The sequence below is a fragment of the Stenella coeruleoalba genome (genome assembly GCF_951394435.1).
Source record: "Stenella coeruleoalba genome assembly, chromosome: 11".
Taxonomy (NCBI): Eukaryota; Metazoa; Chordata; class Mammalia; order Artiodactyla; family Delphinidae; genus Stenella; species Stenella coeruleoalba.
The window spans coordinates 80,076,868-80,101,819 of NC_137157.1; the positions used below are offsets into that span (position 1 = coordinate 80,076,868).

The 24,952-nt window shown below is 35.8% G+C and overlaps 1 protein-coding gene across 5 annotated transcripts in view; it reads right to left on the bottom strand.

Moving 5' to 3' along the window:
- FGFR1OP2 (FGFR1 oncogene partner 2) overlaps positions 1-24,952 on the bottom strand; it is a 32,782-nt gene that overhangs the window by 5,647 nt on the left and 2,183 nt on the right. Inside the window, exons 2-7 of one of the 5 annotated variants that reach the window (XM_079936790.1) lie at positions 17,620-17,845; positions 16,887-16,921; positions 13,304-13,440; positions 11,014-11,131; positions 3,194-3,336; positions 684-797 (exon numbers count right to left, since the gene is read on the bottom strand). In XM_079936790.1, coding sequence (XP_079792916.1) covers positions 684-797; positions 3,194-3,336; positions 11,014-11,131; positions 13,304-13,438 — 510 coding nt within the window. In that variant the 5' untranslated portion in view covers positions 13,439-13,440; positions 16,887-16,921; positions 17,620-17,845. Of the gene's footprint in view, positions 1-683; positions 798-3,193; positions 3,337-11,013; positions 11,132-13,303; positions 13,441-16,853; positions 16,922-17,619; positions 17,846-24,952 lie in introns of all 5 variants that reach the window. The other 4 variants (XM_079936791.1, XM_079936792.1, XM_079936789.1 and 1 more) reach the window with 4 other exon arrangements.

Below are 24,952 nucleotides of genomic sequence, written 5' to 3' on the forward strand. Positions count from 1 at the left end.
TGGTTCACTTATTACAATAAAATCTTCAGGGAAGTGTCATGGATCTCTTAATAGGCACAAGAAGGCAAGACCTGTGCTTTCAAAACTGTCTTAAAGGCAAGAAGTGCTAGCAACATAAACCTTGCACTGTCTTGAAATGCCTTTCAAGAAAAAAAAGGCAGTTAAAACACAATAGACACAATGGAGAGGGTATACTGCTATACTTAGTAACACCTAAACAAAGGCAATTTTACTGTGAACTCAAACTAAAGGACTATAACTATCGAAAATCTGAATTAAAACAGTTCAATAGTTTGATTGAACAAAAATTTTTAGAAAATCAGATTAAAATTATTACCAAGAAAACATCTTTGATGTCCAGCAAGAGGATGACCGTTTGAAGCTTACTAAAATTTTGCATCTGTAGCTAACAAGAACAATAACATGAAAGGCTGGCCCAAAGAACCTTTAAAGCCTGCAATTATCTAACAGGCTATGTATAATACAATACACAGAGAATTGATGACAGACTTAAAGTTTCTACACTGAATACTTTTGCAAGGCTATGAAAAGCACAGCGTTTTTAAAAGCAATTTCATTTATTTGCTGATTTAATTTGGGAGGAGAATTCAATGTAAAAGAACTTTTTAAATGGACCCCCCTTCCAGCCACACCCCAAAAGCTGACTGTTTTATTTAGTGTACATTCTGATTTGCTTCCAAGTGCCTCCTCTGCAGTCCATGTTGAGGTGCTTCAAGGATGTGTCGAGATGCATCAAGGAAGAATCCTTCGGAGTTGTTACGATGCACCATGTCAATCTGTAGTACAGAGTCATTATAATGTTAATACGGATATTATCCGTAATTTAAAAACTGAATGAGTGTTAGTTCATGCGTGTTAGCCAACTGTTTGAAATGTTTGTTTTTTTAAGATTTCCAAAAAGGTAGCAGTTCAAAAATAATGTAAAAATGAGTATTTGAATGAAAATGAGTTCTCCTCAAACTTTTTATTGGTGTTTAAATGTGTGCTCAGAAACTTCCAGGTGAGGACAAAATTCTATGTTACACTAGTCTCAAAAGGTTCTCTTACTCCAAAATGCTGTTACGTGTACCTTTGTTTATTAGCCTGAAATGTGTTATAAAATTATTTTTGTGCTTAGGCATATCAGAGCACTAGTATCTAAACATATCTTGGAAGCTCATATTTATCATACAAGTTTCTCTGCTCACCCACTTCTGCTTGTTGACCCCAATAATTAATTCAAGGCTAGATTTAGATGGATTTGCTACCTTTCCTTGCCACTTTCCCAGATTCTCCTTATGAGAACTAACCTTGCTTCCTCTAGTATTCCAGTAATAATTCAGATCTCTATTTTAGGATTCATCACATCCTACCTTATATTAGATAATCATGTTTGTGTCTGTATCTCCCAATACACTGAAAGCTTCTATGGTAGAGTAATAAACTTATTCATTCATATTATTAATAATAACTAAGCCAGTGCAAGTGTTAATAAATATCTGTTTGAATCAAAGTGTCTCCTTTTTGTTAATAAATATCTGTTTGAATCAAAGTGTCTCCTTTTTGGGAAAAATCAAAATCACAAACATTAATATGTATTAGTTAGAATTAATAACAAGTAACTGAACTGTCATTTCATGGAAGGCAAGAATCAGCACTTAGATGAAGACTTCAACTGACATAATTGAAAAAGGATGATTTACAGCTATCTTAAGAAATGTTTAACTTTGCTAATTAATAAAACAGCTGTGATGAGTGGTAAAATCTAATGTGTTTCAGAAAACATTTGCTTCTGACATAGCTGCTACCACAAGAGACTAGCTAGCGTCAGTACCTTATTCTTAAGCACTAGTTTGCCAGAGCATTCTCTTTAGATCTTAAAAAAATCTAAGTTGTTAAACATAAGGGCCTTTTGGAATGTCTCAAGATTATACTTATCTTACCAATAATTTTAAGTCAGTTCATATTTGTACCTTAAAAAAACCTCTTAAATTATATATTTAAAATTAAACTTTTTATAATGATCTCATTAACAATAGATACAGTTTATAGTCAAAAGATTGCCATTTAACTATCCAAGGTTTCTTTTTGGATAGGAGATGAATAACATAATTAGATAATATTAAAGCCACATTTATTTTTACTGTTTTACTATTTGACACAAGAGCTGTCGATTACTAACTTCCTTAATACGTAGAGTTGAATTTACATATTAAAGCAATTCACTAGGTATTTAATTTTAATAGAATTAATAATTTTAAAATACCTACAAGCACCAAGATGGAAGAAATATAACATTTTAAGGAATCTAAAAAGTGTTTCAATAATCGAGAAAGATAAAAATGTTATATGAATATTTCTTAAATAACATTAGTTATAACTAATAGTTAGTTCACCATTATCCAATACAGATAATGGCCTAGTAGTCACAATCTATTCTAATATTTTAATTTCACACCAGCAGTTAAAAATCAGTTTAAAATAAAACATAAACGGAAAAGGACTATTCTACCTGTTTTCAAAACAGGTGCTAGTAAACACAGGGATCAGAATGAGTACGATGAACAGCAGGAAAAACACTAATTTCTATTAGTTCAGCTCTGTCTCTAGAAATGATATTAAGTGATATGTGATGGAGGAGGGGGTTGGGGAGGCAATGTATTTTATATATACATAAATCTATACATATATTTGACATATATATGTCTTCTCCCCCCACCATGGCACTACCATTAATAATCAGGAGTATCTATAGTCTGGATGAATTAACCTCATTCAGAAAATAGTCTTAAGAAAAACAAATCTACCTTTAGCTGTTTTCAGATTTTTAAAAAAGTTTTAAGCATTTAATTTTCATTTTTGCAAGAGATATCAATACACAAATTAAAAGAAGTATTTCTTACAAGCAGATAACCTTATAAAAATAATTTTGAATTGAACAGACTTACCTTTATTTCCCAAATAAAGTTTATTTTTTAATATATATTAAAGCTACTAGGGAAGAATGGGAGTTAGAAGAGTAAATCAAACAGAAAATGACACATAACATGAAAAAAATAAGAAGAAAATGTCAAAAAGAGAAGTATTCAATATCATGTAAGTAAGATTCCTATGATTTTTTTAAAAAATCTGAACACAAGTTAACCAATTGTCCTCCTTTTCTATTTCAAATTATATTTACAGAAAGGATTACCTTGGTGTGCTGCTCTTTTAACTTCATTATTATCCCTGGATCATCTTTTTTGCTAGCCATTAGCAATCTAAACATTTGCTCTCGATACTTGCTCATTATAAGTTCCAAGGCAGACTGATGTTCTTCCAGGGATGTACGTAATTCTATCAAAAACAACAGTATATTTTATTCAAACTTGAGTTCAGGGTGTACAAAGTATTCTCTTCCACATTAATCAAAAAAGCAATTTATAAAGGGGGTATTTTAAAAAGAAAATATGAGGTACAAAAATCTAGCCACATAGAAATAAAGGATACCGGGGCTTCCCTGGTGGCACAGTGGTTCAGAGTCCACCTGCCAATGCAGGGGACACGGGTTCGTGCCCCGGTCCAGGAAGATTCCACATGCCACGGAGCGGCTGGGCCCATGAGCCATGGCTGCTGAGCCTGTGCGTCCAGAGCCTGTGCTCCAAAACGGGAGAGGCCACAACAGTGAGAGGCCCGCGTACAGCAAAAAAAAAAAAAAAAAAAAAGAAAGAAATGATACCAAATGGAGTCCTTTATTAGTTCTCAAAATGACCATTTTAAACTCAGTTTTTGAGAAATCATTTTAACAAATATTTACTGAACAGATATTAAGTATCAGATCATGCTCTATATTAGGAATACCAAAAGGCCATAAAGCTCAGAGTCTAGTGGAGAAAACAAAACATAAATAATTAAAATACAATGTGGTAAGTGTAGAGTGGAGCTCTATCCAAATACATACAGAAAGTCTGTGAGGAAAAATTGGTGAAAGCTTCACAGAAGTATGGTATTGAGATCAACTTGCATTCCTTGAAATGAAAAATAAACGACAGGGCATTCTAAGCAGGGAGGCATGAAACTGGATGGTGTGTTTGGGAAATCGTTCAGGGTGACAAGAGCAAAGGTTTCACGGAGAAGAGAAGTATGGGAAGAATACAAAAAAGAAGGCTTGGAGTCGACTTTGAAGGACGATGGATAAGAAAATCGTACACAGTGAAGGTTCTCAAGCAAAAGAATAACATAATCAGATATATTTTTGAAAAATCAATCTGATGCCTGTGTTGAAGATGGACTGGAGGGAAAACACACTGAAATCAGGGAGACCAATGAGGACAGTTCAGGCAAGAGACTATGAACACCTAAGTTGTGGGCCAAAGTGGTGGGACTGCCGAGAATGAAACTGAGTTATTTCATAGGTAATGACAATGGTGCAAGCTGGATACTGAGGGTGAGAGTCTAAGATCCAAGTAAGGTAGACATTCATATGTAGGAAAGGATAAAGAGCAATAAATATCCTCTCTATCTGGGGAGCTACCTTGATCACACGCCTCTTAATCACCACATCAGAGCCTTTTGCCCTCAGCTGTCTGTGGTTCTGGTTCTGCATGGGCTCCAACTAACTTCACATGGGAGCAATCTGACTTCAGGCTTCTGCCTGGCTTCCAGCTAGCACCGTGCACCTCTGTCTTCCACGCTTGAGTCACATAGCACAAATGAAATTGCCTTTCATAGCTAAGCTAAAATAGTTTTATTACTTAGTACTGAGAGTACTGGCTGATACAAGGGAGGAGATGTAGAGTGTCAGGTCCATTAAAAATATGCTATCTTAATCCTCATCCAAATCTGAGAAGAGGATATTATCCATTCCATCATCTGGATGGAGAAACTGAGACTCTGCAAAGGATAAAATATTTCTCCAATTTAATAAAATTCAACTGTAAAAAGAGTGATGTGTGACCCAGCAGAAACAAAAAATAGATGTGTGATAGCAGCAAGAATGGAGAAGAAGTGAAGATGGAGTGAGTCAGGAAATGTGTAGGTATGGCTGCTAGTCCGTGGGTGCCTCAACATTCCTTGTTGTTTCCTTCCACATTCCTGAAATAGTGCCTTCACTGCCTTTTCCTCAAAGTCCCAGCTAAGCATGCTGTTTCCTAGTGGAACCCTAAGTAATACAGCAGCCGTGTGGTTGACAGGGTCTTGGAGCTTGGTCCTGGTGTCAGGTGGGAGAGCTGAGTTCAGCTGGGAGAGCTGAGTTCAGGACACTGGACCACCAGAGACCTCCCAGCCGCACGTAATATCCATTGGCGAGAGCTCTCCCAGAGATCTCCAATCTCAACGCTAAGACCCAGCTCCACCCAACAGCCAGCAAGCTCCAGTGCTGCACGCCCCATGCCAAACAACTAGCAAGACAGGAACACAACCCCACCCATTAGGAGAGAGGCTGCCTAAAATCATACTAAGTTCACAGACATCCCAAAACACACCACCGGATGTGGCCCTGCCCACCAGAAAGATAAGATCCAGCCCCACCCACCAGAACACAAAAACCAGTCCCCTCCACCAGGAAGCCTACACAACCACTGAACCAACCTCACCCACAGGGGGAAGACACCAGAAACAACAGGAACTATGAACCTGCAGCCTGCGAAAAGGAGACCCCAAAGTTAAACAAAATGAGAAGACAGAGAAATATGCAGCAGAAGAAGGAGCAAGGTAAAAACCCACCAAACCTAACAAATGAAGAGGAAATAGGCAGTCTACCTGAAAAAGAATTCAGAGTTTTGATAGCAAACATGATCCAAAATCTTGGAAACAGAATGGAGAAAATACAAGAAACGTTTAACACGGACTAGAAGAACTAAAGAGCAAACAAACAATGATGAACAACACAATAAATGAAATTAAAAATTCTCTAGAAGGAATCAATAGCAGAATAACTGAGACAGAACGGATAAGTGACCTGGAAAATAAAGTAGTGGAAATAACTACTGCAGAGCAGAATAAAGAAAAAAGAATGAAAAGAATTGAGGACAATCTCAGAGACCTCTGGGACAACATTAAACACACCAACATTCAAATTATAGGGGTCCCAGAAGAAAAAGAGAAAAAGAAAGGGTCTGAGAAAAGATTTGAAGAGACTATAGCTGAAAACTTTCCTAACATAGGAAAGGAAATAGTCAATCAAGACCAGGAAGTGCAGAGAGTCCCATACAGGATAAATCCAAGAAGAAACACGCCAAGACACATATCAATCAAACTATCAAAAAATAAATACAAAGAAAAAATATTAAAAGCAACAAGGGAAAGGCAACAAATAACATACAAGGGAATCCCCATAAGGTTAACAGCTGATCCTTCAGCAGAAACTCTGCAAGCCAGAAGGGAGTGGTAGGACATATTTAAACTGATGAAAGGGAAAAACCTACAACCAAGATTACTCTACCCAGCAAGGATCTCATTCAGATTCAAAGAAGAACTTAAAACCTTTACAGACAAGCAAAAGCTAAGAGAATTCAGCACTACCAAACCAGCTTTACAACAAATGCTAAAGGAACTTCTCTAGGCAGGAAACACAAGAGAAGGAAAAGACCTCCAATAACAAACCCAAAACATTTAAGAAAATGGGAATAGGAACATACATATCGATAATTACCTTAAGTGTAAATGGATTAAATGCTGCAACCAAGAGACATACAATGGCTGAATGTATACAAAAACAAGACCCATATATATGCTGTCTACAAAAGACCCACTTCAGACCTAGGGACAGATACAGACTGAAAGTGAGGGGATGGAAAAAGATATTCCATGCAAATGGAAATCAAAAGAAAGCTGGAGTAGCAATTCTCGTATCAGAAAAAATAGACTTTAAAATAAGGACTATTACAAGAGACAAAGAAGGACACCACATAATGATCAAGGGATCAATCCAAGAAGAAGATGTAACAACTGTAAATATTTATGCACCCAACATAGGAGCACCTCAATACATCAGGCAAATGCTAACAGCCATAAAAGGGGAAATCGACAGTAACACAATAATAGTAGGGGACTTTAACACCCCACTTTCACCAATGGACAGATCATCCAAAATGAAAATAAATAAGGAAACACAAGCTTTAAATGATACATTAAACAAGATGGACTTAATTGATATTTATAGGACATTCCATCCAAAAACAACAGAATACATGTTCTTCTCAAGTGTTCATGGAACATTCTCCTAGACCATATCTAGGGTCACAAATGAAGCCTTGGTAAATTTAAGAAAATTGAAGTCATATCAAGTATCTTTTCTGACCATAACACTATGAGACTACATATTGATTACAGGAAAAAAACTGTAAAAAATACAAACACATGGGGGCCAAACAATACACTATAAATGACCAAGAGATCCCTAAAGAAATCAAAGAGGAAATTAAAAATTACCTAGAAACAAATGACAATGAAAATATGATGACCAAAAACCTATGGGATGCAGCAAAACCAGTTTTAAGAGGGAAGTTTGCAGCAATACAATCCTACCTCAAGAAACAAGAAAAATCTCAAATAAACAACCTAACCTTACAACAAAAGCAATTAGAGAATGAAGAACAAGAAAACCCCCAAAAGTTAGCAGAAGGAAAGAAATCATACGGATCATATCAGAAATAAATGAAAAAGAAATGAAGGAAACAATAGCGAGATCAATACAACTAAAAGCTGGTTCGTAAAGAAGATAAATAAAATTGATAAACCATTAGCCAGACTCATCAAGAAAAAAAGGGAGAGGACTCAAATCAACAAAATTAGAAATGAAAACGGAGAAGTAAAAACTGACACTGCAGAAATACAAAGGATCATGAGAGGATACTACGAGCAACTCTATGCCAATAAAATGGACAACCTGGAGGAAATGGACAAATTCTTAAAAAAGCACAACCTTCCGAGACTGAACCAGGAAGAAATAGAAAATATAAACAGATAGATCACAAGCACTGAAATTGAAACTCTGATTAAAAATCTTCCAACAAACAAAAGCCCAGGACCAGATGGCTTCACAGGCGAATTCTATCCAATATTTAGAGAAGAGCTAACACCTATCCTTCTCAAACTCTTCCAAAATATAGCAGAGGGAGGAACACTCCTAAACTCATTCTACGAGGCCAGCATCACCCTGATACCAAAACCAGACAAAGATGTCACAAAAAAAGAAAACTATAGGCCAACATCACTGATGAACATAGATGCAAAAGTCCTCAACAAATACTAGCAAACAGAATCCAACAGCATATTAAAAAGGATCATACACCATGATCAAGTGGGGTTTATCCCAGGAATGTAAGGATTCTTCAATATACTCAAATCAATGTGATATATCATATTAACAAATTGAAGGAGAAAAACCATATGATGATCTCAACAGATGCAGAAAAAGCTTTTGGCAAAATTCAACACCCATTTATGAAAAAAATTCTCCAGAAAGTAGGCATAGAGGGAACTTACCTCAACATAATAAAGGCCATAACCCCACAGCCAACATCGTCCTCAATGGTGAAAAACTGAAACCATTTCCACTAAGATCAGGAACAAGACAAGGTTGCTCACTCTCACCACTATTATTCAACATAGTTTTGCAAGTTTTAGCCACAGCAATCAGACAAGAAAAAGGAATCCAAATCAGAAAAGAAGTAAAACTGTCATGGTTTGCAGATGACATGATATTATACAGAGAGAATCCTAAAGATGCTACCAGAAAACTACTAGAGTTAATCAATGAATGTGATAAAGTAGCAGGATACAAAATTAATGCACAGAAATCTCTTACATTCCTATACACTAGTGATGAAAAATCTGAAACAGAAATTAAGGAAACACTCCCATTCACCATTGCAACAAAAAGAATAAAATACCTAGGACTAAACCTACCTAAGGAGACAAAAGACCTGTATGCAGAAAACAACAAGACACTGATGAAAGAAATTAAAGACGATACAAACAGATGGAAAGATATACCATGTTCCTGTATTGGAAGAATCAACATTGTGATAATGACCATACTACTCAAAGCTATCTACAGATTCAAAGCAATCCCTACCAAACTACCAAAGGCATTTTTCACAGAACGAGAACAAAAAATTTCACAATTTGTATGGAAACACAAAAGACCCCAAATAGCCAAAGCAATCTTGAGAAAGAAAAATGGAGCTGGAGGAATCAGGCTCCCAGACTTCAGACTATACTACAAAGCTACAGTAATGAAGACAGTATGGTACTGGTACAAAAACAGAAATATAGATAAATGGAACAGGATAGAAAGCCAAGAGGTAAACCCACGCACATATGGTCACCTTATCTTTGATAAAGGAAGCAAGAATATACAATGGAGAAAAGACAGTCTCTTTAATAAGTGGTGCTGGGATAACTGGACAGCTACATGTAAAAGAATGAAATTAAAACACTCCCTAACACCATATACAAAAATAAACTCAAAATGGATTAAAGACCTAAATTTAAGGCCAGACACTATAAAACTCTTAGAGGAAAACATAGGCTGAACACTCTATGACATAAATCACAGCAAGATCCTTTTTGACCTACCTCCTAGAGAAATGGAAATAAAAATAAACAAATGGGACCTAATGAAACTTCAAAGCTTTTGCACAGCAAAGGAAACCATAAACAAGATGAAAAGACAACCCTCAGAATGGGAGAAAATATTTGCAAATGAAGCAACTGACAAAGGATTAATCTCCAAAATGTACAAGCAGTTCACGCAGCTCAATATTAAAAAAATAAACAACCCAATCCAAAAATGGGCAGAAGACCTAAATAGGCATTTCTCCAAACAAGATATACAGATTGCCAACAAACACATGAAAGGATGCTATCACCTCACACCAGTCAGAATGGCCATCATCAAAAAATCTACAAACAATAAATGCTGGAGAGGGTTTGGAGAAAAGTAATCCTCTTGCACTGTTGGTGGGAATGTAAATTGATACAGCCACTATGGAGAACAATATGGAGGTTCCTTAAAAAACTAAAAATAGAACTACCATATGACCCAGCAATCCCACTACTAGGCACATACCCAGAGAAAACCATAATTCAAAAAGACACATGCACCCCAGTGTTCATTGCAGCACTGTTTACAATAGCCAGACAATGGAAGCAGCCTAGATGTCCATCAAGAGAGGAATGGATAAGGAAGATGTGGCACATGTATATAATGCAATATTACTCAGCCATAAAAAGAAATGATACTGAGCTATTTGTAGTGAGGTGGATGGACCTAGAGTCTGTCATACAGAGTGAAGTAAGTCAGAAAGAGAAAAACAAATACCGTATCCTAGCAGATATGTATGGAATCTAAAAAAAAAAAAAAAATGGTTCCAACTAACCTAGGGGCAGGACAGGAATAAAGACGCAGACGTAGAGGATGGACTTGAGGACATGGGGAGGGGGAAGGGTAAACTGGGATGAAGTGAGAGAGTGGCAATGACATATATACACTACCAAATGCAAAATAGATAGCTAGTAGGAAGCAGCTGCATAGCAGAGGGAGATGAGCCCAGTGCTTTGTGACCACCTAGAGGGGTGTGATAGGGAGGGTGGGAATGAGATGCAAGAGGGAGGGGATATGGGGTTATACGTATATGTATAGCTGATTCACTGTTATACAGCAGAAACTAACACAACATTGCAAAGCAATTTTACTCCAATGAAGATGTTTAAAAAAAAAAGAGCAATAACTACGATTTAGGCATAATGGACTAGAAATGTCACAAAGTAACTTTAACTGGCTATTTTCCCATTTAATTTAATTTATTTATTTGTTGACCATGCCGCACAGCTTGTGGAATCTTAGTTCCCCAAGCAGGTACTGAATCCGGGCCCATGGCAGTGAAAGTGCAGAGACATAACTGCTGGACCACCAGGAAATTCCCTTTTTTCCCATTTTAAAAAATAGTAATTGGTCCCAAGTTGATAGTACAGTTGCAGATTAAAGTTCTCTTTTGATTTGGTATACACAGTGATAATATAGCTTGCCTTTGTTCTCTTGTTGCAATTCTCTGATTTGTCTGTTTTCTTGCTGGATACCCATAACTAATGTGGACCGTGGCCGATGTCTTGCAACTTCATTAAGTTCTTGAATTTCTTCTTGATACTAATGAAAAGATTTTTATTAAAATGAAAGAGAAAATATTTGAAAATATGTATCTGATACACACACACACACACACACACACACACATATATGTATATTTGATAAAGAACCCTTACAACTCAACTCAATACAACTCAATAAAAGGAAAAATAACTCAATTTAAAAATGGGCAAACAAGTAAGTTCTGAGAATGTAATGTACATCATGGTGTCTAGAGTTAACAATATTGTATTATATACTTGCAAGTTGCCAAGAGAACACATCTTAAATGTATACACACACACACACACACACGAACGGTAATTATGTGAGGGGATGGAGGTATTAACTAACCTCATTGTGGTAGGTAATCTTTTCACAAAATATACATATATCAATATATATTGTACACCTTAAAGTTACACAATGTTGTATGTCAAGTATATCTCAGTAAAGCTGGAAAAAAATGGGTAAAGGATTTGAAGAGACATTTCTCTAAAGAAAATACACAAATGGCCAATAAACACATGAAAGATGCTTAACATCATTAGTCATTCAGGAAATACAATTCAGTGTAACAAGGAGATACCACTTCACAACGACTAGGATGAGCTTAATCAAAAAGCAAGTAATAACAAGTGTTGGAGAGGATGTGGAGAAATCACTCTCATATACTGTTCATGGGAATGTAAAATGATGTGCCTGCTCTGGAAAACAGTCAGGCAGATGCTCTAAAAGTTAAATATAGATTTTTAAGACCCATCCATTCTAATTGAACTAGGTATATACCCAAGAAAATTGAAAACATATGTCCACATAGAAACTTACAAACAAGTATTCATAGCAGTATTATACATAATAGCCAAAAAATAGAAACAATCCAAATGTCCATCAACCAATGAACAGATAAACACAATGTGCTGTATCCTTACAATGAATATTATTTAGCAATAAAAAGGAATCAAGTACTGATACATGCTACAACATTGATGAAACCTGGAAACATTACGTTAAAAAAAGTCACAAAAAGCCACATATTGTATGATTCCATTCATATGAAATGTCTAAAATAGGCAAATCCATGGAGACAGACAGATTTGTAGTTTCCAGCGGCCAGGGAAAGGGAGACCTAGGGAGTAGCTACTAAGGGATATGGGCTTTTGGGGTAATGAAGTGTTCTCAAACTAGATAGTAATTATGGTTGCACAGCATGTGAATATACTAAAATCCAATGACCTGCACTCTTCAAAAGGGTAAACTTTATGGTATGGTTCTTAACTCTGGTTGTCAACCCCCCTTTTTTACAACTCAATACCAGATATATATGTTCACTGGAATGCATGAATCAAGGTAGACAGGGACGTATGTAATGTGCTTAGGGCAACAGAGTTGCAAAACAAAATAAGTAAACTTCCTTCACTATTTTCAGCAGCTTTGTTAAAAGCAGTAACCCTGGGTTGCTTCCTTTTACAAAAGGGGTGATGCATTTCTAGAGAGTAAGCTATGAATATATATTTTCCTCCAGTGATTTCCACCATAATATCAGAGATTTTATAACTCTCTTAGAGTTGCAACTCTTTATCAAAAGAGGGCTTAAAATAGTAGCTCACTGTAAAGTTCTTATATACAACAGTAAGGATAACAAGAAGTGAAGTCCTTTTTATTTCTTCTTTAACTGGCAGCATTAAATGAAAAATAAGGTAGCAAGTACAAATGCAGTAACTGCAAAAGGTGGAAACCAGATATGGCTTTGCATCATTTTCAAAAACTATTTTATTGTTAAATAGTGTCACCTAAATACTCCTATAAAGAAAAATATTTCTACATTATAAAAATAGGAGACAGAGCAAAATATGTGTCAATTATATAGTGAAAGATATTATCTGGTCTTTGTCAAATGTATCTAGACCTAAAAAATTCATGTATTTTCCAAACTCAAATGTGCCTCACTGTCAGAAAAGTAATCAAGTCTATATGTTTTAGAATATCTACATATATACATGCCAGTTGAACTTGACAAAATTACATTTCAATCTAAAGTAAACTGAAACACACAAGTCAAGCTACTTTTAAATTTTAGAGAACATTAAAAAATAATAAAATACTAATTAAGCAGAAGTTTACAATTCAAGCAACACATAAATATCAATGACTGCTTTTTAAAAATGGAATCAGCAAGGAAAAACATCAAACCTGCTTCATAGCTTCTACTCGCTTGTTGAGAGCTGTGGTTTGCTCAATCAGAGATTCTGCTGCATCGTCGTGATCTCTCAGTCTTTCAACAAGGGCTTTAGCATCAGCAAGTGCCTTCTCAATTGTGCAACTCATTTCTAAAGGAATATGTATAATTAAAAATGAAAATCAAGATTCAAAACAAAGCTGGCATAGCATCTTATTTTAGTTTCACGTTAACACAGATATGCTTAAGCTACATTTGTTACTGGATTGCTCACTGTCTCGGAAGAAAAAACATCTAAGAACATCTGTGGTTTTGATTCTGTTAAGGTAGAACAAACTCAAAAGTGAATTTATAATATTCAAAAAATACAATGCGTGTAAATATATATAATTATATAATTACATATATATATATACACACACACACATACGTGTGTGTGTGCGATCATACATGTATGATTTGCAGACATAATCAGAATGTATTTAAAACACCCTGAATTTATAGTGGGGAAAAAAAGTACACATCCAATGGATATATTTTATGTTATACAGAAATTGTGCTCTTCATAAGGGCAAACCCTATCAAGTCATTTGTCATTTGTGAAAAAGGTCACTTTAATAGTCTTTATTCTGCAGTCAATGACTGTCAGGTCTCTGACCATAGACCCTTCCTAGCCTCTGCTTGGTCAGGTGACCTGAGACACCATTCACAAATGCACACTACTGACCAGCCAAAGTGGCCTCTATGTGTCATGCTATGCTCAAGTGTCAACCTCCTTCTGGAGGAACTTTGGCTTCTTATACAAAATTGCATTATAATCCTAACTCTTGCACTTTCCTTAGTGAATGGCAAAGAAAGTTTTAACTTAGAACAACACTGGCCATTGTGGGAAACTTCTGAGGTGTTAAAATCAATAATTAATATGCATAAAAGGAGCTCAAAAAATTAGGAGGCAAAACATGAAGCAGCCAACAGTTATTGTAGTTTCTTCAACTGGCAAGCTGAGACCTCAAAACAAAATTTTAGTCTTAAAATAATGTCTCTCAAAAACTTTAACCTTCTAAAACTTATCATTCTTGAATTTTTCTCTTTCTACTAAGTGTCACCTTACTTTCTATATAAGCTACCCTTTCTTCAAGATTTTCTCAAAAAATAAAATTATACTGTAAAATTACTAGGCCAGAAGCCAGGTCTATAGATATTAAATTAAAACTCAGGTATAGAACCAAGTTAAGGGCTATAATGAAGGATTTTCATCAAGTTTAGGAAGACAGAAATTTGCTACAGAATGTAGGACAGTTAGATGCTACTGTACTGGACTATAGTTCAGTTAATTATTAGCCCCTCAGACAGAGAAAAATGCAGTAAGTACAAAAGAGATTTAAATAACCCAACTGTGTAACATTTTAAAAGAAGGAAAGAGAACACATCAGGCCATTTTAGCAGGCTTTCATTTAAGGTTATATAGCAAAGATTCAAAATTGTAAACTAAATAAAGATGAAAAAACGTTCAAACAGTATTCTTGGTTGTACCCAACAGCTGAAGCAAAGGGTATACTGTCCTGTTATTATAAACAGGTTTAAAGCTGAATAAAAAGATTTAATCAAAATAAATTAAAATGTAAAACTGCCAATCTAGAAAATATTCATGACTAGACATTTCCAGAGAGCTTTAAGAATTAAGCTGGAAACTAATACAATTTCTGTCTCTCTAGATAAAACAACCAAAAGATTTGTCCTCTAATATCTAGGAGATTTAGATAAGTGTACTTCAAAATACAAGCAAAAGGGCAATTAAAGGAACCAATGGCTTGTACTGGCTAAAACACAAAAGGACAGCCATTCAAAATCTATCTAAGATGCTCCAAGGGAGATATTAGTCTCCAATAATGCCTTGCCCTTCCTCTAAACTTCCAAGGGGAATAATCTAAAATTATAGATAGGGGCTTCCCTGGTGGCGCAGTGGTTGAGAGTCCGCCTGCCGATGCAGGGGACACGGGTTCGTGCCCCGGTCCGGGAAGATCCCACATGCCGCGGAGCGGCTGGGCCCGTGAGCCATGGCCGCTGAGCCTGCGCGTCCAGAGCCTGTGCTCCGCAACGGGAGAGGCCACAACAGTGAGAGGCCCGCATACCGCAAAAAAAAATAATAAAAAAATAAAATTATAGATAGGTAATAGTATGGCTTTCCTATTTATGTGGGAGTTACTATATCTCCATATCTCCTATCAATCCCACTACTATAGAACAGCAGATTCTTCAGAGAAAAATTTTAAAGTTATTTGTGGGAAAAAAAAATTAAAAAGAAAAAAATATTTGTCTTATAGTAAAAATAACTGGTTGTAATAGATGGTGAAAGAAATAAAAAAAACAAAGTCTAGAGAAAGTTATAAAAGATCTTAGAGAAGTAAAGTTTATCTTGATTTAATAGAACAAGTATGAGGAACCTCTGACAGTCCTAGGTTCCAACCTAGGATATTGTTAAATGATACTGTTGGGACTACTATGAGAAGAATACCTCTTTATGCTTTGTAACAACATGACATCTACAAACAATAGATAGGATGCGTTTCCAAATAAAATGCACTAAAGTTCCTATATATGATCAGATGATAGGTGATCTAGACATGAGAATACCTATACTGTGTGTAATTCAATAAGTTGCCCTCTCCCCAAAAGCCATGCTCCCAGAATTCTCTGGGTGAAGGAATCTACAGAGCCCTGAAACTAGATGGAATCTTTCCAGATAATCATAAATCTTTCTTTTTGAAATACGAAAGAGTTGGGACTTCCCTGGTGGTCCAGTGGTTAAGACTCCATGCTCCCAACGCAGGGGGCCCAGGTTCAATCCCTGGTCAGGGAACTAGATCCCGCATGCTGCAACAAAGACCCTGTGTGCTGCAACAAAGACCCTGCATAGCCAAATAAATAATAAATAAATAAATATTTTAAAAAAAAAGGAATATGAAAAAGTTAAGCTGTGTTCTGGGGGTATCAACTTGACAACATGGCACCAAAGACCCACTGCCTATTAAATCCTAAGCTTTGATTCAGTAGCTAAGGCTCACCCTCCTTGCCTCAATCACAGGCCTCAACTAAATTAGTCAAAGCACCTTCAGAGTTTATACTAGGTCTTTATACCTAATGTTCCCATATGTAGTAAATCCCAACTGCTAAATGAAAGCACCCTAAATCATCTACTAGTGGAATAATTATGAAATGTTGTTACTTTCTCCACTTCATATTACCATCTTCTGGTACAAAACTCTTACTCCAACAATCATGCCTACTGGAAGAAAATCTCGTGACTGTGTTCCCAAAATTCACGGAGTGTCCAAGCCCAAAGCAAAGACTTTGAACTCTCTAGCACCAAATCCCGACTTTACTGTTTGTTAATGGGTTTTACATCAAACATGAAAAGTGACGTGCATCAGGCTTGATACATAACAGGCACTTCAGTCATGCTGATAAAATTCAATTTCTTACCAGAAGCCAAACTGATCAAATGACTTAACTGTGGCCTTCTAAGATAGAGCAACTCGTTAAAATGAAAGAGTAAATACATACACTAGTAGCTGAGTTGTTTTTGGAATAATTCACTTTTTTAAATGCTGCAAGGAAGTTCCTCCGATATCCTTTAAAAAACAACAAATACATTAACTACTTGATGGCTTGATGCTACCTAAAATAATAAGGTAGAGATGCACAGTAAAAAAAAAAAAAGATTCTAAAGCTAGTATCATATATTACAGACACTATCGAACTACTTTAAAGTACATAGTTATAAAAACATTACTTTTACTAAAAGTCCTATGCAAGGGTTTCATGTAAAACAATAAAATCATAAGAAATCCATGGAGAAGTCAAAGATTCCATCACAAACACACAAAATCTGGCCTTCCAAATTCCAGAAAGAAACATGGGATGATCAGGTTATAAAACCCATGAGTATAAGAGCTGACATAATCAGGATGGCTACCTGATAGTACCAGACAAAACCCTGAATGAACACTAACTCATTGCAGTAGAAAAAGATTAGCCACAATATTAAACACTGATGGGAAAATTGCTTGGATGGCAGAGGATATGGTCCAGTACACACCTTATTTGTAAATAAATGTATCCGGAAAAACTGTAAAGGTGAAGCGAGGACTAAAACCATTCCTAAAGGACGTTTTGAACATCTCCAAGTGGATTTTATGGGGTTGCCTCTCTCTATGGTTTAGGACTACATAACATTCCTAAATATATGAGCAATGTATTAATAATAGCATATTTATTTTTGTTACGTATAGATTTTAAAAGTCCCCTACTGAAAAGCCATAATACTCACAATGGTTAATATACTATTATATTTTGTGTCCTTCCAAGAATATTCTACCTTGTCAATCAGGTAAAATAGAAACATTTAACTGGATCAGTTATTCATGAATTTAAATTATGCAACACTTTGCCTCTTTCTCAGAAATCTTTCTGCTTGTATCATTCTCAGTCCTCAGCAAGCCCAAAACAAGATAAATCCAAGAAGGTCCAAGCTCAGACACATCATAATCAAATTTCTGAAAATGAAAGACAAAGAAAAATCCTGAAAGCAGCCAGAGAAAAATAACATATTACTTACAGACAACCAACATTTTGAATGACTATAGATTTTTCATCAGAAATCAGGAAGGCTGGGGCTTCCCTCGTGGCGCAGTGGTTGAGAATCTGCCTGCTAATGCAGGGGACATGGGTTCGAGCCCTGGTCTGGGAGGATCCCACATGCCGCGGAGCAACTAGGCCCGTGAGCCACAACTACCAAGCCTGCGCGTCTGGAGCCTGTGCTCCGCAACAAAAGAGGCCGCGATAGTGAGAGGCCCGCGCACCGTGATGAAGAGTGGCCCCCACTTGCCACAACTAGAGAAAGCCCTCGCACAGAAATGAAGACCCAACACAGCAAAAATAAATTAATTAATTAATAAACTCCTACCCCCAACATCTAAAAAAAAAAAAAGAAATCAGGAAGGCCAGTTAAAAGTGCTGAGGAATGGAACGCTCAACCCATAATTCTATATCCAGTGAAAATACCCTGCATATATGAAGGTAAAATAAAAATCATTCTCAGATGAAGAAGAAGAGAATCCACTTCTAGTAGATTTGTTCTAAAGGAAATTCTTCAGAGGGAAGCAAAATGATAGCAGAAGGAAACTTAGAGTATCAGGAATAAAGGAAGAGCAAGAGAAATCATAAATATCTTGAAAAAGAGAATAGACTATTCTCTTTTTGAGTGCTTTAAAATGTCTGATATTTGAAAACAAAAGCTATAACTTTTGTGATGGAATTTTCAATTTATGTAGATGTAATATATAACTATAACATAAACGGGGAGGGTAAATGGACCTATACTATAATGTTTCAACATCTCACTTGAAATGATAAAATGTCAATTGTAAACAAACATATATGTTGTAATACTAGAGAAATCCCTAAAAAAAGCAGTATGGAGATAAGACTTAAAATCATAACAGATGAATTAAAATGAATAAAAAGTTTTAATAACCCAAAAGAAGGAAAAAAGGGGAAAGGAAGGAACAAAACACTGAGGGTACAAACAGAAAACAAATAAGATGGTGGATCTAAATACAAATATATTAATAACTACACTAAATATAAATGTTCTAAACACATTAGAACACGCAGTCTGATAATCTAACTCTTTAATTAGGATTTAAAACAGGACCTAATTATATGTTGTCTACACGAAACTCACTTTAAATATGATATAGGTAAGTTAAAAGTAAAAGGATGGAAAGAGACACACTATATAAACACCAATCAAAAGAAAGCCAGTGTACTAATAATAAGTACATGAAAAGGTGCTCAACATGATTAGCCATCAGGGAACTGCAAATCAAAATAACAAGATTCTACTTCATATCTACTAGGCTGGCTATATAATAAAGAAGATAGTTAAGTGTTGGCTAGGATGTAGAGAATTTGGAGCTTTCATGGACTGCTGGTTGGAATGTAAAATGGTGCAGCCACTTTGGAAACCAGTCTGGCAGTTCCTCAAAAGGTTAAACACATGATCTAGCAATTCTCCTCCTAGGTACACACCAAGAAAATGAAAACATGTCCTTGCAGAAAATTTGTACATGAATGTTCATAGCAACACTATTCATAATAGCTCCAAAGTAGAAATAGCCCAAATGTCCAACAACTGAAAAATGAATAAATAAAATGTGATACAGTGAATATTTTTTGACCCCCAAAAAAGAGGAATGATGTACTGACATAAGCTACAAAATGGATGAAACTTGAAAAATTATGCTAAGTGAAAGAAGCTGGTCACAAAGCACATATTTTGATTCCATTTACATGAAATGTCCACAAGATGCACATTCATATAGGCAGAAAGTAGATTAGTGATTTGTCTAGGGTCAAAGGCAGAGGGGGAAGATAAGGGGAATGGGTAGTGACTTAATGGGCATAGCTTTTTGGAGTGAAGAAAATATTCTAAAATCGATTGTGGTGCTGGTTGCACAACTCTGTGAATATACAAAAAAACCATCAAATTGTACACATTAAATGATGGAATATTATGGTATGTGAAATTGTATCTCAAAAAAGGTATTATATTTAAAAAAGAGAGCTGGTGGCTATATTAATACTAGATGAGGGACTTCCCTGGTGGCGCAATGGTTAAGAATCCACCTGCCAACGCAGGGGACACAGGTTCAAGCCCTGGTCCGGGAAGATCCCACATGCTGCAGAGCAACTAAGCCCATGCGCCACAACTACTGAGCCTGGGCTCTAGAGCCCACGAGCCACAACTACTGAGCCTGCATGCCACAACTACTGAAGCCCGCACACCTAGCACCCGTGCTACACAAAAGAAGTCCACACACCGCAACTAAAAGTAGCCCCCGCTCACTGCAGCTAGAGAAAACCCACGCACAGCAACAAAGACCCAACGCAGCCAAAAATAAAAAAATAAATTTATTTTAAAAAATATACTACATGAATTAGACTTCAGAGAAAAGAAAATTACCAGGGATAAAAGAGGGGCAATACATAGTTGATAAAAGGGCCAACTCACCAAGAACACATAAGAATCCTAAATGTATATGTACCTAACTAGGGAGCTTCAAAATCAAATAAAAACTGAAAAAAATAAATAGACATACCCTCACTTACTGCTGAAATCTTCAACACTTCTTTCTCAGTAACTGATGGAACTAGTACAGAGAAAATCAGCAACGATATAGAAGAAATGAACAAACTCCGTCAACTAAGTAGACTGAATTGATATTTATAAAACACTATAACCAACAACAGCAGAATACACATTATTTTTAAGTACACATGGGACATTCACTAGGATAGAGTATATCCTGGATCAAAAAACAAACAACAAATTTAAAAGAACTGCAGTCATACAAATTATGTTCTCTGAACATAATGGAATTAAACTAAAATAAATAACGAAGAGACAACAAGAAAATCTCTAAATGTTTGGAAATTAAACAACACACATAAGTAATCCATGAGACAAAAAGAAAGTTTTTTTGGAAATTAGAAAATATTTTGATCTAAGTACAAGATATCAAAATTTTGGCATGCATGTAAAGCAGGAAATTCATACACTAAATGCTTATATAAGAAAACTAGAAAGATATTAAATCAACTATCTAAGCCTCAACCTCATGAAATAAGGAAAAGAAAAGCAAAATAAACACACAGTAAACAGAAAGATGGAAATAATACAAGAGGAGAAATTAATGAAATTGAAAACAGGAAAACAACAGAAAAAAAAACAATGAAACCAAAAACTAGTTCTTTGAAAAAGCAAAAAAAGTTGATAAACCTCTAGCGTAACTCACCAAGAAAAAAAAGAGAGAAGACATAAATTACCAATGTCAGGAATGAAAGAAGGGATATCACTGCAGACTCCTAATTCATTAATAGGATAAGTGAATACAATAATAAATTTCATACACATGAATTGGATGAAATGGACAAATTCTTCAAAAACCACAAACTACATAAAGTCATACAAGATGCAACTATTAGTAATAATTATTATAGCTATAACTATTAAATACCTGTAACTATTCTATAGTCCTACAACTATTAAAAACATTCGTAGTTAAAAATCTTCTGCCAAAAATCTCTAGACTCAAGTGGTTTCAATGGCAAATTCAACCAAATAGTCAAAATAATTTTGAAAACAAAATTGGAGAAATCACACTTCTAAATTTTAAGACTTACTATAAAGCTATAGCAGTTAAGATGGCATGGTATTGGCAGAGCCAGTCAGATAAAACAGAACAGAGTCCAGAAATAAGCCCACAGAAACACGACCAACTGATTTTTGAAGAAGGTGTAAAGGCAAGTCAAAGGAGAAAGGATAGCCTTTTCAGCAAATGGTGCTGGGAGACTGGACATGTAAGTAATTCTTACAATTTTCACAAAAATTAACTCCAAATGGACCATAGCTCTAAATGTAAAACGAAAAATGGTAACGCTTCTAGAAGAAAAAACAAGAGAAAATCTTTGTGACCTGGGGTTAAGCAAATACTTTTTAGACATGATACCAAAAGCTTGATTCAAAAAAGGAAAATTCAATAAACTGGACGTCATCAAAATTAGAAACTTTTGCTCTGGGAAACACTGTTAAGACAGTCTGAAAAGACAAGCTATAGACTAGGAGAAGATACAAATCACATATCTGACACAGGACTTGTATTCAGAATACATAAAAACCTCTCAAAACTAACAATAAGGTAATAATCTAATTTTTAAAAATGAGCAAAAGACTTTAACACTTAACCAAAAAAATATATGGATGGCAAAAAAGGCACATGAAAACATATTCAACATCATTAGCCATTAAAGAAAAGCAATTAAATCCATGATGAGCTCCACTACACCCCTATTAAAATGGATAAAATAGAAAGTACTGACATACCAAGTGCTGGCACGGAACTCTCACACAGTGCTGGTGAGAATGCAAAATAACATGGTTATTTTGGAAAATGGTTTAGCAGTTTCTGAAAAGTTAAATGTATTCTACCATATGACCCAGGAATACCAATTCTGGGTATTTACTGTAGAGAAATGAGTGGATAAACAAACTGCAGTACATACCATCCACACAATGAGATACTACTCAGCAATAATACTGAATAAAGCACTGATAAGGCAACAACATAGGTGAATCTCAAAAATATTATGCTGACTGAGTGAAAGAAGACAATCTCAAAGGTTACATACTGCTTCCATTTACCTGGCACTGCCCAAAGGACAAAACCACAGCGGTAGATAAGAGGGTACAAAAGAGATCAGTGGTTGTCAGGAGCTGGGAGTGGGAGTGGGCACGGGGGTGGGGGAGAAGGGTGTGGCACAAGAGAGTATTCTGAAATAATGGATAGTTCTGTATACTGATTGCGGTGGAATCTGTACACATGTTAAAATGAATAGAACTATATTGCAAAAAAGGGCATAATACATTAATTTTAAAACTTAAAAAAAAAGATCTGTCCCCAAGGTTTTGCCTTTGTCTTTAATTCATCTGCTGTTTATTTGCATGCGTGGTATAAGGAAGATATCTAATTATATTTTCCTTTTCTCATGTGGACAACTAGTTGCGCCAGTTCCCATTTATTGGATAGTACGTTCTTCCCCCACTGAATTGTAATGCCACACCTGTTGTATGTTTTTTCAATAAATGTATGGGTATGTTTCTGAGCTCTCTATACTACCTTTGTATCTATTATCTATCTTTACATCAATATGCTGCCTCAACTGTTACAGTTGTAAAATAATGCTTGCTATCTGATATGGCAAGTCATCTTTTCCTCCTTCAAAAGTGTGTTAGCCTTTTCTCCAACCTAATTCAATCTAAATGGACTTCTACAGCACTCCAGAGTAAAATCAAACTGCTAGGTAATAATTTTAATTAATTCCAACTGTTGGTAGCTTTCTGAGCCTGAGTAATACAACCTTACACTGAATCTTGCTCATTGGGATAACTGTTATTTCCATTTTACCAATGAGGAAACAGACTCAGGATTTCAAAGGTAAGGAGCTGACTGACAGCACCATGTAGCAAGGAAGGAGCCAAGCTAGTACCAGAAATAGCACTTCTGACCCCCAGTCTAGTGGATATTCATGAGCCATGATGGCTCTCCAGGGCCCTGTTTGCTTTTACCTATATAAAGACTATCCTGGTCTCCTGGGTGGAAAAACAAAGCAAATTCCTTGCCCTACTCGACCGATGAGACTTCCAAAGTATTATATAAATTGCATTTCAAACCAGCAATAGAAAATAAATGGAAGTGTAAATGAAGATGAAAAAATAACAAATATTTAATATTTTTCTGCATAACCAATAAAAGCCTAGTACCTATTTTAACCAGCCATCACAGTTAATTATAAGACTGTTAAAAACAAGAAAACAGGCCCCCAAATGCCATGTCACTTATGCTAAGCCCCACATCACCAAACCAAGACTTAACTTACAGTTTTGGCCTCTTCCAGAAATAGAACCCTAAATCTGTCGATCAGGAATCACTGTGAGGTAATTTGTCTGACAGACCCCTGCCGTCCCCTAAAGGAAAGTGACCTTGTCCCAACCAATCTGCTTTTTGTTAGTATAACTTCCTTGTCCCTTCTCCTATAAAAGTCTTTCATTTTGTACAGCTCCTTGGAACTCCTTTCTGCTAGATGGGATGCAGCCTGATTCATGAGTCGCTGAACAAAGCCAATAAGATTTTTAAAGTTTACTCAGTTGAATTTTGTTTTTTAAGGAGACCAATTAGACTTTCTGAAACTAGAATTAACATCCACTTTAAAAAACATTCTCTACATTGCATAATGAAATACCACTATCAAAATGAACTATATTTGTAATTTCTTTTGTAACTATAAAAACATACCTGTTCAGGGAAAGGAATTATAAATAGCAGGTAATTAAAAGCATACCTTTATTAGCATTTCAGAAAAACAGTGACACAAAGTTTCTGTGAATCTGCATGTTCATTTCCTGTATGTAAAACCACAGAAAAGTTTAAAATATTTTATAATATGCCTTTACTTTGCCACCTTTTTTGAAAACCATTGTGCTTTTCCCCCTGCACTGTTTGGCTGGTAACTGGAGTGGGAGGAAGATTGTTTTCCACATTCTCTAACAAGTTTTAAATTTAAAAGACTCCAGTTAAAAAAAAAAAAGATATTCTCAATTTTATCTATTTTTAGAGAGCATGTCTTAACTAGTCACACTTAACTAGTGTACTTACTTACATTATCTTCTATAGGTAGGTTCATATTACAGGTAAAATTTTTTAAAGCAGTTCCCCGCCCTCCACATTAGCCACATTCTCACCCACTTTACCGCCCAAAGACATTCGCAGTCAGACTCCTGGCAGAGGGTTCAGAACATTGTGCTGCTGATAAAAGAGAAACCACCACCCACCCAAGACAGAAACTGCCAGCTGTTAGTTTTAGATTTTGGTTAAGAAAAATTTAAAGAAATTCAAACCACTCTTCTTTCCCCTTTATCCACAAATCCATTACCCTATACCTGGAACTACACAGAAATACTGTGACCGCTGACATACCACAGATGTGTCTATCAATGTCAACAATCTAGTTTAAAAATTTTATTGTTCAGGCAGGTGCCTCTA